We start from the raw sequence: 17707 nt of genomic DNA, 5'->3' as shown, positions 1-17707 counted from the left end.
TAATATTATATGAGAAATTTTGGAATTCTTATGTTTGAAATGTCTTCCTTCCAGAGGGGAAGTCAAGAAATTCATATTTGAATATTTCCTTTCAGACCTATTTGATTTCAGATCTTGTTCAAGTTGCAAGGATTGAAGATGAATGTATTTTTATTTCTCATATGTTTTTTCTACTTTCTCTAAATTCCTTTTTTGTCTTCACGTTCTCTCTTTACATAGGATTTTCAATCTTTTTCTATTTTATGTTATTGTTTCCGCTTCTCCTATGGATCTTCTAAGTATAGATGCCTATAGTCGTGCATCTTTCTAGTTAAAGATTCATTTATTTATTATTTATAGTTTATTCTATATTATTATTTCCCCTTTCCTTATGAATCCTATATTACGTCATGCCTTTTTCTAGTTATAGATAATTTTTTTTACATGAGCCCCCTCCATTTTTATGGGAAACAAATTGCACCCCCTTCAAAATCAAAACCTTGCAAATACCCCCTCCACCTTTAACCCCGTTACTTATAACTGTTATATAATTTTAATATGACCATATTACCCTTTGTGCAGTCCTCGCCTATTGTGGTCACCCACAACTATAGATCCATGAGAACCGCATGATGGCGGCGAGAAAAATCCTTTTTTGTTCTGCAACTTTCGATAGAGAAGGAAAACTCTCTATTTCGATCCATTATTCCTTCACTGAGAAAGGAGCACTTCAAGATGGTTCAGAAGCTCACCTACATACACTACCAATTTCAATCGGACGAGGGTTGTCAAAACACTCCTGAGATCATTTTCTTCTTCCTTGGAACCTAAATGATAAAAACACTACAGTTTCAATCTGTCTCTTTCCTTTCTGGTTATAGATGAGTCCCCCTCTCTCTTATATTGGTTGATAGGTACAAGCTTCCACTACATGGGAATATCTCTCTCTTATCAACAGAATCGCAAAGCCACCAGCTTCCGCCTAAAAACGTCATTTTGGGCAGAACTTGGTGGCTCTGTTGGTGGCACTTACATCCCCATCATTCTTGCCCTCACACTAGTCAACCAACTCGACCTGGGCACCACATTGATCTTCACAGCTCTCTACGACTTTATCACAGGATTCCTCTTTGGAATCCCCATGCCGGATCAACCCATGAAATCCATCGTTGCAGTCGCCATCTCGAGTCACAGACTCACCTTACCGTTCCCCAAATCATGGCCGCCAGCATCTCCACCGCCCCTGTTCTCTTCCTTTTCGGCACCACCGGCCTCATGTCTTTCCTCTACTGTGTCATTTGTGGCGTTCAACTTTCTCAAGGTCTCTCCTTTGCTTTCACTGCCATTAAATACATCCGCTACAATCAAGACTTCTCAACTTCAAAATCCGGCTCTACTCATTCCTGGGTTGGCCTAGATGGGCTTATCCTTGCCCTCTCTACTCTCCTATTCGTTGTTCTCACAATGGGTTCTGGGGATCCATTGGGGAACCTCAACCACTGCTTCAACCCAGAGAAGCTCATCCTTGCCACCGTCGTGAGGTTCCCATGGATCTGTAGTTGTCGGTGGCCACAATACATGAGGCAGGTCCCATTTGGGATCAAATGACTTTTTTTTATCGGCGAAATTTTGATGAGGACCACAGAAAGGGTAATATGGTCATACTAAAATTATTTAACAGTTATAAGTAACAGGGTTAAGGGTGGAGGGGGTGTTTGCAAGGTTTTGATTTTGAAGGGGGTGCAGTTTGTTTCCCATAAAAATGGAGGGGCTCATGTAAAAAACTCTTTTTTCTATTGATTTTTTAGGGCAATATAATTTTATTAGATGCTGAATGTTTAGGTCATTTTTAGATTTTGATTAAGCCATTAATTCAATTGTTATTTTTGATGAATGTATTAGGTCTGTTCATATTACCATTCGGCTCATTTTCATGTTACTTAAGTGAGTCAGATAAAGTGGTTTGGCTCCTTTAGATCAACCCATTGGCTACATGATATCATTGCTTGTGATTACTATTTATTTCACAAGTTTTTCTGGTTCCATTGGTGGGGTATTAGGGCAAAGCCTATCTCCAGTTAAGCCTCTTTACTAAAACAGTAATAGAGCAATACAAAAACTGTAATACTCATGCCTCTCGAATGATTCAAATGATTAGTTTGTCTGATTTTGGGTATAAAATAATTAGTTTTTCTTCATATGCAACATACATCAGTTGTGGCAGACTATGCTTATTTCTTATTGACGATTATGACATGGGATTCATGTTTTATAGTTAGAGCACAATGCACGTCGACTCTAAGGGACTTATAATAGTGTTGATCCGAGCCGCCATGGTAGTTTTATTAGTTTTTAGGTTTTAATGGTTTTCAATTTCCTATCGAAGTGTTCATATAATGGTGTATCATGTTCCTGAACTAAGTTGTATTTGAGATCGAGAGATGAAACTTTGATTTTTTTTTTGGGGGGTGAGAAACTTTGAAATATGTATTTATCTTTTAGTTTTGTGTTATAAATATTTTAACATATGATTTAATGAATTATTTCATTACCACTTGGAATTGTTCATCATGTGTCTACATTTATAATTCTAAAAATATTTATATTTATATATGATTCATTCAGATTCAACAATATTGGTTGTATTTTCTTTGGACAAACTAACTATGAAAATTTGTTTATACAAAGAAGAATTAGAACCTACATATTGATGTAAGCTAGATTTTAAGGTTTTGAGGTGTACAAGGTTTTCCCTAAAATTTTGGTTAGCCCTGAATCCTTCCTTTGTGAACCAACAAATAAAGAACCAAACCTGAGAATAAGAGATTCTTAACAAATCTGGATGGATGGTTTTGGGATTAAGTTGGGATGGTTAGGGTTTTAGAAAAATTTAGGGTTAACAGAAAACTTAGATAGGTTGAAGAAATTGAGTTAGGGTTTAACAAAGAAATATGGAATGTATTAGGGTTTTGACAAGGAGATATGCGATGAATTAGTGTTTTAACAAGGAGATATGAGATGAATTAGTGTTTTAACAAATCAATGGGTTGGTTTTGAGATTCCCAGAATTATCCTAGAGTCGAAAGGAAAGTCTGTGGTTGGGTTTAGGGATGTTTTGGAAAAGGAATGGGCTGTTATAGGGTAAAGAACAGATTCTTGGGATCTTGGATCTTGCCTCTCTTTCTCTCTTTTCTTCTTTCTTTCTTTTTTTTTTTCCTTTCCTTTCTAATGCTGCCGCAGGATCCAAAGAGAGTGATAAGAGGGGGGGGGGTGTAGGGTTTTGGTGGGTGGGGAAGGGTTCTTGGGTTGCCGCAGGGGTGGGGGAGGGGCTGGGAGGTCTACGCAAGAAAAAGGGGGAGGGGGGAGGCTGCTGTGGGCAAGGGGGGAGAGAGGAGGGGTTGGAACGGGGGAGGGTGTTTTATTTTTTTTTTTTTTGTGTTGTTGTTGTGTTTTGTTTTGTAGAAGAAAAAAAAAAAACAACCCAAAAAAAAAAAAAAAAACCACCCCCCCCCCCCCCCCCCCCCCCCACCCCACCCCCCCACCCCCCCCCCCCCCCCCCTTTTTTTTTTCCCCCCCCCCCCCTTTACAAAGGGGGGGGGGGGGGCTATATACCCCCCAACCAAAGGAGAGAAAAATAACACCCCATCCTAGAAAAACTCCCCCCAACTAAATTTCCTTATAAAAAGGGGTCCCCTTTACAACTTGTTAGTTTGAGAAAGAATAAGGTGAAGAATGAGGGAGAGGAGAAGATGGAAGCCACGACTTAGTTGTGGAGGCTCTAAGAAAACTTATGAGCACACCTCAAAATAACTTCAATATATATAGGCTGATTTACAAGTCTATTCTATATAGGAAAGCATCAACCAATTTCAATTGGTATAAAACTCTTAATTACCACTATCTTTTTCCTATCGAGAGTTAGCGCAAGGCACTAACTCTCGATGGATCAGTCTTTCCCAAATTGCCCTTTCCTAAAACTCCCCCTCAAGCTGGAGCATATATATTACTCATGCCCAGCTTGTTACAAATATAGGTAACCCTTGTATTCCCTAGAGCTTTGGTGAACAAATCTGCGAGTTGTTCTCTTGTCCTCACATGCTTGGGGGATATTATGCCTTGTAGTAACTTCTCACGAACAAAGTGGCAATCTACTTCAATATGCTTGGTACGTTCATGAAAGACTGTATTTGATGCTATATGAACCGCAGCTTGATTATCACACCATAACTTCATTGGTGTGTCATCAATAATTCCTAATTCCTGGAGTAATTGTTTTATCCATACCATCTCGCATGTTACCTGTGCCATAGCATGATACTCATATTCTGCGCTTGATCTTGCTACCACAGTTTGTTTCTTACTCTTCCATGATACAAGATTTCCTCCAACGAATGTGCCGTAGCCTGTAGTCGATCTTCTATCAATAGGTGATCCAGCCCAATTAGCATTAGAGAATCCTTCAACATTTCTATGTTCATGATTAGTGTAAAGAAGTCCGCGTCCTGGAGCTTTCTTAAGATACCTTAGAATACGTATAACTGCATCCCAGTGTGATGTTCGTGGGGCAGACAAAAATTGACTCACAACACTGATAGGAAAGGCAATGTCAGGTCTAGTCACAGTCAGATAATTCAGCTTCCCAACAAGCCTTTTGTACTTCTCTGGATCATCAAGAATGGTTCCATCTTCTGGCATTAACTTTAAGTTACATTCCATGGGAGTGTCTATAGGTTTTGATCCCAATAATTCCATTGTTTCAGAAAGCAAATCCAGTACATACTTCCGTTGAGATAAGAAGATGCCCTTTGTTGATTGAGCAACTTCAACTCCTAGAAAATACTTTAACTTGCCCAAGTCTTTGGTCTGAAAATTTTCTTGTAAAAAGGTCTTTAACCTATCAATTCCTGAAGTGTCATCTCCTGTAATGACGATATCATCAACATAAACTACAAGAAAGATCTTGCCTGCATCAGAGTTTTTAAAGAATACAGAGTGATCACTTTCACAGCGAGTCATCCCAAATTCTATTACAACAGTAGTGAATCGTCCAAACCATGCTCGAGGTGATTGCTTGAGACCATATAATGATTTGCGGAGGCGACAAACCTTATTCTTCTCCCCCCGAGCAACAAACCCAGGTGGTTGCTCCATATACACTTCCTTATGCAGATCTCCATGAAGGAAGGCATTCTTTACATCCAACTGAAACAAGGGCCATTGGTTGGTAGCGGCAAAAGAGATTAAAATGCGGATGGAAGTAAGCTTGGCAACAAGCAAAAAAGTATCAACATAATCTATGCCGTAAACTTGAGCATAGCCCTTGGCAACGAGACGAGCTTTCAGGCGAGCTAAAGAACCATCAGGATTAACTTTCACAGTGAATATCCACCTACAACCAATAGCTGTCTTTCCTGAGGGTAAGGGCACAAGATCCCAAGTCTGATTGTCTTCTAAGGCTTGTAATTCTTCGTTCATTGCACTGACCCACCCAGGATTAGACAAGGCTTCAAGAACATTCTTAGGAATAGGATAAGTCTCTATAGTAGATAGAGCAGTAGAGAACCCAGGTGATAAAGTAGAATATGAAATAAAGTTAGAGATGGGATACTGAACACAAGAACGAGTACCTTTCCGAAGAGCAATGGGAATGTCAAGGTCAGATTTGGTAGGAACGTCCGCAGGATCAACAGACGAAGTCGGCACAGAGGTAGAGACCGTAGGTGCAGAGGGGGGAGCCGGTGGTTTTGGACGGCGCATGTACACTTTGGTGATGTCTGGCAGAGGTGGAGGTGAAGGAACTATATCCTGTGGAAACACACTTTGAGAAATACATAGATCATCATTTAGGTCGGTTAAACTATGAGATTCAGCAGAAAACGGAGTGGACTCAAAAAATGACACATCTGCAGTAACAAAATATCTGCGTAAGTCAAAAGAATAACAACGACATCCCTTTTGAGTGCGAGAGTACCCCACAAAAATACACTTAAGTGCACGAGGATCAAGTTTAGAGATCCCTGGACGATGATTACGAATGTAACATACACAACCAAATACGCGAGGAGGCAAGGTAAATAAGGGAGATGAAGGAAATAAAAGAGAATAAGGAATGCTACCTTTTAAGACAGATGAAGGCATCCTGTTAATAAGATAACAAGCAGTTGAAACTGCATCAGCCCAAAAGGATTTAGGAACCTTCATCTCAAATAAGAGAGAACGGGTGACCTCCAATAAGTGTCTATTTTTTCTTTCTGCAACCCCATTTTGTTGAGGAGTATCGACACAGGAGGATTGGTGAAGAATCCCCATTAGAAGCCATAAGTTTACAAAAAGGATCAGAGAAATATTCTTTGGCATTATCACTACGAAAGGTTTGAATAGGAACACCAAATTGAGTACGAATTTCAATAACAAAATTGCAAAATATGTCAAATAATTCTGAACGATTTTTCATTAAATAAAGCCAAGTGACTCTTGAAAAGTCATCCACAAATGTAACAAAGTATTTGTAACCTGAAATAGAACTAACAGGACAGGGTCCCCACACATCAGAATGAACTAGAGAGAAAGGGTGGTCTGATCTGTTATGTATACGAGGAGGAAAACTCACACGATGAAGTTTTCCAAATTGACAATATTCACAGTCCAGCTTAGAAAGAGAATGAAAACTTTTATCTACCAATTTTAGGGTTTCCAAAGACGGATGCCCCAACCGACAATGTATTTGATGGGGGATGGAAATACTAGAAAAAGCAGTAGAGGATATCTCCTCGAATAGATACAACCCCCCCGACATACGGCCTCTACCAAGCATCTTCTTCATCGTAAGATCCTGAAATAAACAATATCCAAGAAAGAATTGCACCAAACAGTTATTAGTGGAAGTAAATTTATGAACAGATAATAAGTTAAATGGCAAATTAGGTACGTAAAGAATGCTGAGGGTAGGGTAATGGATGGAGTGAGTTGAATTGTACCCACTCCTTTAACATTGATATGAGAGCCATTAGCAAGTGTAACCAAAGAGGATGATGGAACAAAAGAGGAAAATATACTTGTAGCCCCGGTCATATGATCAGAAGCTCCTGAATCAATGATCCATGGGCGAGATGTGGTTGAAAGGCAAGCAGTAGCATTACCTGTCTGAACAAGGGTGGCAGCGGATGATTGTGGTTAAGTGGCCTGAAACTGAGTGAAACGAATATAATCTTCCTCAGTCATCTTTACAATCTTACCCTCAAGATGAACTTTAGTAGTTGTAGACGCTGATTCAGAGGTAATGATTGCATTCGCCATGTGTGGGGGGGCTTCCCATGAAGCTTCCAACAATATCGTTGAATATGTCCTGGACGACCACAATGATGACAAGTCTTAACTTGTCATGTACTAGCAGTAGAGTTGGTTGAACTTGGATATTTTCCAGTATTATTTCCTCTTGTTCGTCCTATATTCTGTCCACCAGGGGCTTGTCCTCCAGAAGTGCCTCGAGAAATTGTTGCCAAAGCTGAACTTTTTGGAGAGTTATTGGTACTCTCCCTTGCAACACGAAGAACTCTTGAAAATGTGTCAGCTAACGTGGGTACATGATCACTACCAAGAATTTGTGCTCTAACTGCCTCAAACTCCTTTCCAAGGCCTCCCAAGAAACCCATAACAGCTAATTCCTCTCTCACTCTCTTTGATTTTGCATAGTTTTGACATCAGAGGAGATAGGTAGAATTGAGTTTAGTTCTTCATACATTCTTTTAAAATCTGCAAAATATTGGGTAATATCTCTACCTTTCCTATCTACTCGATAAAATTCCTGGGACAATTCGTAGATTCTAGCCAAATTATTCTGACCAGAATACAACACATTCAAATACTCCCATAATTCCTTCACAGTTTGTAAGTGAGTAACCAAATCTATAATATTATCGGCCAAGGAATTAAACATCTGCCCAAGTATTCGAGCATCAACAATCGCCCAAGTATCATCCTCTTTAGGTACAATCTTAGTCAAATGATCTATTTGTCCCCGTCCAATAAGAACGATTCTAACCATAGCCCTCCACTGGTGGAAATTTGATGCACCCTCTAATTTCTTCTCAGTTAACCGATGAGAGGATGAAGAAATTATTTCATTCATGGTATTTTTACTTGAAGTTTCTCCCATATCCAAACACAATTAAAACCAAATCAGATTAATCTCAGAAATCAGATCCAGATTAGTTTCAGAAATCAGAATCTGATTAATCCCAAAATCAGAAATCAGAAATCAGAAACAGATTAATCTCAGAATCAGAATTAATTCCAGAATAATTCCAGAATCAAATTAGTCTCAGAATCAGAATTAATTTCAGAAACAAACCACCAGATATTGAACCACTTGAACCAATAGAGCAAACCAAACCAACTCAAAACCAGTCTTAAAATCAGGAAACTTGGTCACGAAGTCACTCTTCTCTTTCTCTCTCACTCTCTCCAGTTTCAAACAGTCGTCGGAAACGAGAAAGAAAAAAACAGATCGACTACTCCGGCGGCACCAACGACTATTCCGGCGACTTCTTCTTCTCCTAAGAATGGTTATTCTCTCAATCCTCACTCTTCTCTTTCTCTCTCACTCTCTCCAGTTTCAAACAGCGTCGGAAACGAGAAAGAAAAAAAACAGATCGACTACTCCGGCGGCACCAGCGACTACTCTGGCAACTTCTTCTTCTCCTAAGAGTGGTTATTCTCTCAACCCTAAACAGATTGAGAGACATTCTATCATAAAACGAAAAGTTTCTCAATACAGTTTATTCGTACCTGAAAATTGCATATCCGATATCAATTTTGGGCATTCCCTTGCACCGATCTTCAACGAAGACATCAAAGTAATGGCAGCGTAAGAAGCTGCGTCAATCTTCAAATAGAAATCACCAACAAGTGCAGCGTAAGGTGCTGCATCCCTTTAATTTCTGGAAACGACTCTCACAGGTACGGTTTCTTTTCTTTCTATAAAATCAACTGTTTGTACTAGTAATTCTTAGAATCGAAAGGAATAAGATGACCTACAACTCTAATACCATGTTAGTTTGAGAAAGAATAAGGTGAAGAATGAGGGAGAGGAGAAGATGGAAGCCACGACTTAGTTGTGGAGGCTCTAAGAAAACTTATGAGCACACCTCAAAATAACTTCAATATATATAGGCTGATTTACAAGTCTATTCTATATAGGAAAGCATCAACCAATTTCAATTGGTATAAAACTCTTAATTACCACTATCTTTTTCCTATCGAGAGTTAGTGCAAGAACTCATGGATCAGTCTTTCCCAAATTGCCCTTTCCTAACACAACTCAATAAATAATAACCACAAATAAAAAAAGCAACTTGCAAAATAAAAACTGACTGTCCAAAAGGAATCTTAATTCAAAATAGATTCCAATGGGGGCTCCAACTTTATCTGTGGAATTCTCAATACTAATTAGATATGGACTCACAAATATAAAATGAAAATTAATGGACGAAAATAATAATCGAAAGTAGGAAAGTGACCAAAATACTCCTTGCTGGGTTCAGCCATCCCACGAAGTGTGCCAATTGCGCTTGGGTCTATGGCCCAAGTAGCTGGTTTGGTTATGGGGAGGGAGCCTGCTTACATCAGATATGCTTAAAAGCCACCATAATGGACCACCAAAATCTACCAAAGCACCCAAATGAAATGAGGTTGCGAAATTTGTTCCTACTTTAGTTCGATCGAACCAAAACATAGAACCCTACCCTAAAGCGCCAAAACCGAATGCAAGGAAATAACTCCATGTCTCCCATTTTGACCACATCTTCAAAACCCTTGAAACTCACGTGTATGACTTGAAATGAAACCTAACCACCTCATATGAGGTAAAAAGGAACTTCCATGTTACCTTTCACACCTACTGTAGCAAATAATCACATCATATCTCCATCTCAAAAACACACCCCACAAGCCCCAACTGGAATTACCCGAACCAATCCTTACTTGAAGCTAGTTCTTGCCTAGATCTTGGTTGTTGGTCCTCAATCTATGGAGGTTACGTCAACCATCATCCCTTCTCATAATCCAGTGCTTGAGTACCTTGATTGTATAAGCATCTGCTGCTGTTTCTTCTAATCGAATCAAATTGTTGCTGATGTTGTGAAGAGAATGAGAAGATTGTGGGAGATTGTTCAAGCAATTGTTGCCATCTAATTCTGATTTGCTTCTGTTATTGATGACCTCCTGCAACTATTAGTAATCCTACTGCAGAGCAGTTCCTAAATGAACCTCTTCTACTTTTCCAAGTGATATTGATTCGAAGTGGTAATTAAATGGAAAAGAATCCAGCAATCCAACAAAATTGTAAAAAATCGAAATAGAACGAGGTGGTGGTTAAGGTCTGGTCTTTGTGAGTGGATAGGACATAACATGGGGATTGATTGAGGAAGAGTTGCGCAAAAACAGAAAGATTGAGGAAGAGATCCTGAGGCTTTGGGGGTGGGGGGTTCCTCAGGTGCTATATTCCCCTATTCAGTCCAAGAGACTGGAGAATAAAAATGACACTTGACTGAATCTGTAATCATCTCAGGTGACTAGGGATGAGGGAAAACAGCACTGTACATGAAAGAATACAAGCACAGTTGAATGAATGAATCAGTAGAAGGGTAAGAGGGATAAGAAGAGAAAGAACAGGAATGAATATCACTCCTGTGATGGAGGTTCTGAATGCAGGGAGGAGGGGACAGGACAACGCAGCCCAGTCTATGCAGGCATGGACTCAAGAGTCTCAGACCAGAAAAAGAAAAGCAAAACTCCATTTCAATTCCGTGCTGGTCATTATGTTTGGCTACTTGAGTGTATACAGGGAAAGAGTCGGAGTTTCCTAACCAAACTCTAAATTCTAAAACTTAAATGTAAGTAAATAGTAAATCCTTTCTCCTAGCTGCAAGTCTGCAACTATCATTCAGCTTCCTATCCTTTTTTATTTTTTTAAATTTTTTTGATAATAAAGAGAATATATTAAACTTAAAGCTTACCAGTCATACAAAGAGAAATAGGGTTGTTCAAGAGGTTAGACTTACCCCTACTAATAGTAGCACTAGTTACTAAATTAGAGAAAGTTTCCAGGAGTCTTGAGGACTAAAGTTACAAAAGGAGGCATTAAAGAGCATAGACTTGATGTCTACCAAAATCGATAGGCCATTGCTTTTTTGGTGGGGTATGTAGGAAAAGGGCTGCCTCTTCATCATTGAGCCAATGTTGAATTTGAGCTGTTTTTGATTTGGAGCATTGTAAACCTTCCTTAGTTGCCCACAACAAAGCATACAATGTACTACTTTCCTTCAAGCTCCCTGCCTTAGAAAAGATGAGCTTGCCATCATCCATAAGTCCCACGCTCCAACTTGCTAGTTTTAGGGATTCATTATATACCCCTGCACATGGTAAAGTAAGAGAGTGAGCAACATATGTAGAAGGGGAGTTATGCCAATTTATATTTTTTTTCTAAGTGGTTTTTGGGTGGTTGTCATTGGTAGGTGTTATGTTTAGCTCCATAAGCCACCTGTTGATACTAGTTAATACCTTAATAGGATTGGGTTTCAATTTTCCCATTATTACATTATTTCTTTCAACCCATATATAGTAACATGTGATTATAAACACATAAAAGAACCACCGGCTTTTGTGCTTGTCTAGTTGGAAATCAACTAGAAAGCCATTGCAGAGATGCAATATAGTTTCTTGGGTTAGGTGTTCTGTTCACAGTCCAAGAGGTCCCGCCACCTAGATTCTCTTTGTCCATTCGCAAGAGATGAAGATATGCCAGAGTCTTTGTCTTATCTCTACACAATTCACAAAGATCGTGAATTAGCGTCCATTGAGATAACGCAAATCTAACTGGTAGCCTTGCATTCAAGAGATGCCAAAAGAAAGATTTGAGTTTGGGTGTAATGGTAATTTCTAGAACTTGAACTTTTCCACCATTAAGTGAATTCATTGAACACTGTGGGATGCTTCTATGTTAATAGAGCCCTGGTTGCCAACTTAGCAGAGAAATCACCATTAGTAGAAATACGTGAGATCCCATATATCATTTGAGAGAGTGAGATTAAAATAAGATAAAGTGAAATTTGAAAGATTAAAGTTTGAGAGATACTCCTTGTTCATAGATAAATACTCTTGACATTTGGGCAACAGTAGTATCATGTGACCAAGTGTTAGAGAGAAGGTACTTCTCAGACACACTTAGTGCTTCAAGGAGCCAAGGATGAAGAATGAAATCCATTCCCACCTGCCGGTGAACCATATTTTTCATATCTGGGAGAATACTACATAGACTCTGCCAAGGCCATGAACCCCTTCTATGCTTGACCTTGGGATCGAAAATAGTAGACTTGGGGTAGTATTTTGCCTTTAAGATAGAGGCCCAAAGGGAGGTAGGTTCAGAGTGGAGCTTCCAGCCTTGTTTTAGGAGCAGAGCTTTATTGATATCTTCCATTCTTTTAAAACTCAGTTCCCCTAGTGCTTTTGATTTGCAATATGTATCCCAAGAAATTAAAGATTATTGTTTTTTTGTACTTGGGTTCCCCCAACCAAAATCTGACACAAAGAGTCAATCAGCTTGAATGTTGTTTTGGGGAAGTGAAAACATTGCATATGATATAGAGATAATGGTTGTAGAACTGACTTGATAAGGACTTCTCTTCCGGCGAAAGACATGGTGGAGGCTTTCCACGAGGCAAAACAGCTGTTGATCTTGCTTAGAAGGAACTTGAGGTTGTTTGTTTTGAATGTCCATGCAGAAGATTGGTGTCTAGGTACACAACATCTTTTTTCATTTATGAGATTCCCAAGATCGACAGGATTTCGGTTTTCTGATCATGGGAAATATTCCGACTAAAGAAAGCACCACTTTTTTCAAAGTTGATTTCTTGTTCTGTTATGTCAGAGAACAAATCAATTGCTGCCTTAATATTCAAGACATCCTCTTTTTCGGCTCAGAAAAATAGGAAAGTATCATCTTCATAGAAAAGGTGTGAAACTTCTAGTGCATTTTTCGCAATCTTGATACCCTTGAAAGAGTTCAACCTCTTGTATTCATTAAGGAGTTTGGACAAGATTTCCGTAATGAGAAGGAAAAGGTAGGGACTGAGAGGACAGCCTTGCACTGTCAACCCAATTTAACTTTCTCTTGTAAATACAAATGGCAATGGTTTCAGCATGACTAATTTGAGCTTGGTTTTAAATGCATTTATACAACCATTTGCTCTAGAAAAAATTCCCGTCTCTCTGTTCTTGGTCAGAATTGCCTCTGGCTTTTCAAATGGTTTTACCAGCAACATAAATCTAGATGTAATTTAATTTCTCTGGGCCTAACTGCCTTTATGAAATGTACTCAGTTCAGAATTCTTAGTATTTCACCTCAAGTGGTGGTTGTGCCTTTTTTGACACTAGTTAAATGTATAGTGCAAGTTCTGATCAAAACTTGTCCAAATTTTGCTCAGATCTCCATTTCGGGGGGAAAAACCTCAAATCACCTCAGTTGAGTTGCTAGAAATCTCGACCACCAACTCGGTCAAAACTGGGTTTCAAGTGACTTAAAAGTCACCTGTTGCGATGAGTTTTGGGAGATTCTGATCAGCTTGCCTAGTTGATTTGAACCGGGATCTAGGGTTTAGTTGATGGGATTGTTGCCCTAGAACCAAACTCACTTCAGGATCCTCTTCCCTGAAAATCAGAGTCTTCTATGGCTGAAACACCTTCAGTGGAGGGGTTTTGGGTAGATTCTAGGTATGCAAGGGTTAGGGTAGATTCAACCAGGGCTTAGGAGTAGAGTTTTATGTTTAAGGGTTTGAAACCTTGCTGCAATTGTGATTTCAGAGTCAGATGTTATAGTTTAGGGTTTTGAAATTTCGGGTTTGATAGGAATTAGTGTTTCTAGGGTTTGGATCAAGCTATAGGGTTAAGGTCGAGTGTCTTTTTGGGTTGGATGAATCTAATTCTTGGAGGATGCAAGGTTTGGAGCAGTGGTTGAAGAGATCTAGGAAGTTGAGATTATAGGGTTAGATGCGACTCCATTTCTTTTAGCTGTATTTTCTGCTTGAATATGAAAAATAGTGCACATACATCTGATGCTTTCTGTATTTCCTTTTTGAATGGCTTGTATGTTCAGGATTTTAATTTTCTAATTAGGGAGTACTTCATATTATTTTGCATACTTTGCTACTATTCAAAGTGAGGGAAGTTCCAGGTTTGGGTTTTCTTTCCGTGTATTCTTTTGTCTGGATACAACTTATTGTTTTGCAGTTGGTTGGTGGTTTTCCAAATAAGCCACAAGAATCCATTCATTCTCAACATGGTCACTTTCCTCCCCCCCCCCCCCCTTATTTTGAAAGGATGTACCCAAGGGGATAGTTTTCTTTGTCAAAATATTATTTGTGCAACGAATTATTAACAATAATTGAATTAGTTACGCATGGCCCCAAAATTGAATTAGTTACCCTTGGCCAGAGCTTTTAGAACATCATAGTTTCTCAGCTTGTGGTGTTGTCCAATAATTTGAGTTTGTGTTACCTTAATCATGTTTACGTATGCACTCCAAATTTTGCTTGTTGACAGGTCTATAGCTTTGCAGCTGCACTTTCTCATTTGTAACCTGAGGCCAAGATGGTGAAGATTTGAGATTACTGCTGCTGATGGAGTCGAGGAAATACATATGTGATACAGTGGTGGTGTTGCTCCATCGATATCAGGTATTGATTCAGTGGAGTTGTTTTTGGGTGAGGAGTTTCAAGAACTGGTTTTTGTGTATCATAGCAAAAGGTGGGTATTTCTTTGCCATTGCCTTTTCCTTCTGTATGGATTAACTAAGGTATCCATTTACACAAGCCTCAAGTTGCAATGGTTGTATTATGGATGCCAAAAGATGCTTCTGTGTGCTACTCCCTGAAGCAGCCTTTTTTTCTGTGATTAGACTCAGAAATTACACTCCTGTAGAGAAATCTCACTTTGCTGGACGAGATCATCAAGTGATGGTACCATTGCATGTGAAATGAAATCACAAAAGTGCACTGGTTGAGTTGCTTTCGCAGTACCAATTTCACCTAGTATCATCAGCAGCGTTGGGGAACTCAACATTGATGGGAGCAATTAATGGTCAATATGCAGTTTGCTTACGCGTTCTCATCGTAGGAAATAGTTGGTGGAAGTGCAACTAGCTTGTGGTTTTGCCCAACATGAGTACATTCTCCAATTTGTGATGGGGGCATTGTTGTTGGTAACCAAGTAGTTGCAATCCACTTCGCCACCGTATGTTTCACCTTTCTCTTTCCTTTTCATCTCGAATTTCCTTTTGCTCTTCCTGATAAAAAGAAAAAGAGAATAAACCCAATTTTAACGTTCTCAGAGTTTTAACTCATCAGACTGAAAGGTTATCGTTTCTTGGTTGCATTGGATACTTGTGCCAAATACAGTACCCAACGGTGCCAAAAGCCAAGACGGATCCACTGGTGTTACTGGAGGTACGCGCGTACGACACATGCAGGTAATCAGGTCAGATCTTTGCCCGAGTAATGCACCCGGCCAGATACTCTGTCAGCTGGTCGGGACTCATCTCGGTCACACCAGACGAATACAAATATGTTTCATTTATGTAAAGGCAAAAAAGGCAAGGACAACAAAAATGACGAGTCTATCTCAGGACAACTGGGCGTGCCTGTAATCGAGCCCATGGTCAGGATCTTGTCGGCTTTAAATAAGGTAATTGATGCACTATTTAACGAGGATTCGCCCCTTGGGTAAGACAAACATTTTCTAGTGAATCCCTAAGCAACACTCACTCGGGACCTTAATCTGATTGCTGATTGACTTAGTCATCGGAGGCGGTTGTCTGGCATCCAAGTCGGCCCGCGCTTGCTCGGGAGTCAATCCTACTACGTCGGGACCAGGATTAAATCTGAGACTCAACAATTGGTTCTGCAATTGCCTAAGAAATTTGTGCAGAAGTAGTGTTGTCACACTAACGATACAATTAAACTCAATCCCTCGAGAGTATGGGAGTCCCATTAAACGATAGCTTAGATTTTAATAACTTAGCTGCTTTCTGTTCCTTGGCATGGACAACAGCGGATCGCGTTCTGGAATTGTGCCTGCAGAGCCTGCCGGCTTCTGTAGTAATATTACAATAGCAAGATAGACCAAGGTGGTCATATTAGATCCCCGTGAATCATTTCCATTATGACTGGCCTATATTTGTACTAGAATGCCTAGTCTTCAAACTAAATAATTCCACCATTGAATCTATAGTTCTGGGTTTTCTAAAGGATTCTTCCAAAGGTTGGGAACTGATTCAAAAGGGTTTTTTTTCATTGCACGCTAGCAGGTAATAAGCTTCTTAGAGGCTTTTAGGAATCAATTCCCGAAACCTATTTATAGTTCTATTTTGGTTCGACCATAATAATTGTTTATAATTTCCAGCTCCAAGGGAAGTCTGTTGTTGAAAAGTGTTTCCTGTTCTTGGTCCACCGGTCCACCTTGGTTTAGTAGACCAAACAGCCGGACCAACCGATCTTCCTAATCACTGATCATCATCCACTGTGATCGCGTGACTTCTATTCCATAAAAAGGTTGCTTCAAAGCTTCCACCCAAAAGGCACAGATAGGTCAATGGAGGCATCAATTCTATATCGAACCATTTTGCTTGTGCATTTCTCTCTTTACACCGAATTGAAACTCATGAAAATACAGAAAACTTCTCCTGGGAGCCCTTTCTTTCCAAAATAAATGGAATCAAGAAGATGGAAGACCGAGTTACCTCATCAAGAAAATACTGAGTTCCTGATCAGAGCAATCAACCGGGTTAAGGAGATGAAACGATTCCGTGTCGGAGTTCCCAACGACTCGTTCATAATCGGCTCTCATGTACATGACTTCACCATCATCGTCGGTAGGATCAGTTGGAATGAAACCAGCCCCAAAAGATACCAATCGAATGGTCTTCAAGATCTTACGATCTATATTCGTTGCCTTCCTTCGCACAGCAAAACCAACCTTGTGTCCGTTACAGTACATTGTCCACACAGGTACTGAGTGCAGTGGTTGGGTTCTCATGTCGATTCGATCACAGTTGAGTGAAATTCGAAGGACCCCAGATTGCATTTCCTTGACAAGATGGTTGGTGGTGATGGAGAATTGCAGAAGGAGAGAGGGTTTAGAACTGATACGTTCATGTTGGATGGAGAACAAGACACGGCCGCGCCGGTGGCCGTAGATGGTGCCTATAACCATTGATTTCGACGGTCTGGCCGGCAAGTGTGGATGACCATCGTTGTTCACACTTTCTTCTTCGTCTTCTTCTGCTTCTGTGATTGTAGTTGTCTTTTCCCTTTGCTTGTTTCGATCTTCTTGGATGTCATCTCTCAGGGACGCGCTCATGCGTTTCTTGTTGGTTTTGGTGGTGGTGGAGGTGGCGGCGCAGCTGGAAAAGAAGCATGGGCAGATTAATCGACAGAGAATGTCGATCTTCGTCATCTCCATTTGGCTTGAAGGTGGGCTGGGAGAGGGAGAGGGAGAGAGAGAGAGATTGAAAGAACCAAGAAGGCTTCTTTCTTTCTTTTTAACCTCTCGAAGACGAGAAAAGATAGGAACTGAAGCAAGGAAACTGAAACCAACTTCCAACCTGAGACTCTGCTCTTTGGTGGGCTTTCGTGAATATATAAAGGTGAGATTGCATATAGATGTTAAAATCTGCACT

General features: G+C 39.9%; 1 protein-coding gene across 1 annotated transcript; it reads right to left on the bottom strand.

The window, feature by feature from the left end:
• Positions 1–16516: 16516 nt before the first annotated feature.
• Positions 16517–17498, bottom strand: LOC149024326 (MIZU-KUSSEI-like protein (Protein of unknown function, DUF617)). Its single transcript, XM_089144623.1, has one exon. The coding sequence runs from the start codon at positions 17488–17490 to the stop codon at positions 16765–16767; it is 726 nt and encodes a 241-aa protein (XP_089000749.1). The 5' UTR covers positions 17491–17498; the 3' UTR covers positions 16517–16764.
• Positions 17499–17707: the final 209 nt, after the last annotated feature.

This window comes from Hakea prostrata, chromosome 2, assembly GCF_041222555.1.
Source record: "Hakea prostrata isolate BN-2017 chromosome 2, UWA_Hpros_2, whole genome shotgun sequence".
Taxonomy (NCBI): domain Eukaryota; kingdom Viridiplantae; phylum Streptophyta; class Magnoliopsida; order Proteales; family Proteaceae; genus Hakea; species Hakea prostrata.
Note: the sequence above shows the minus strand (reverse complement) of the source record. Positions and strands in the feature narration are given on the sequence as shown.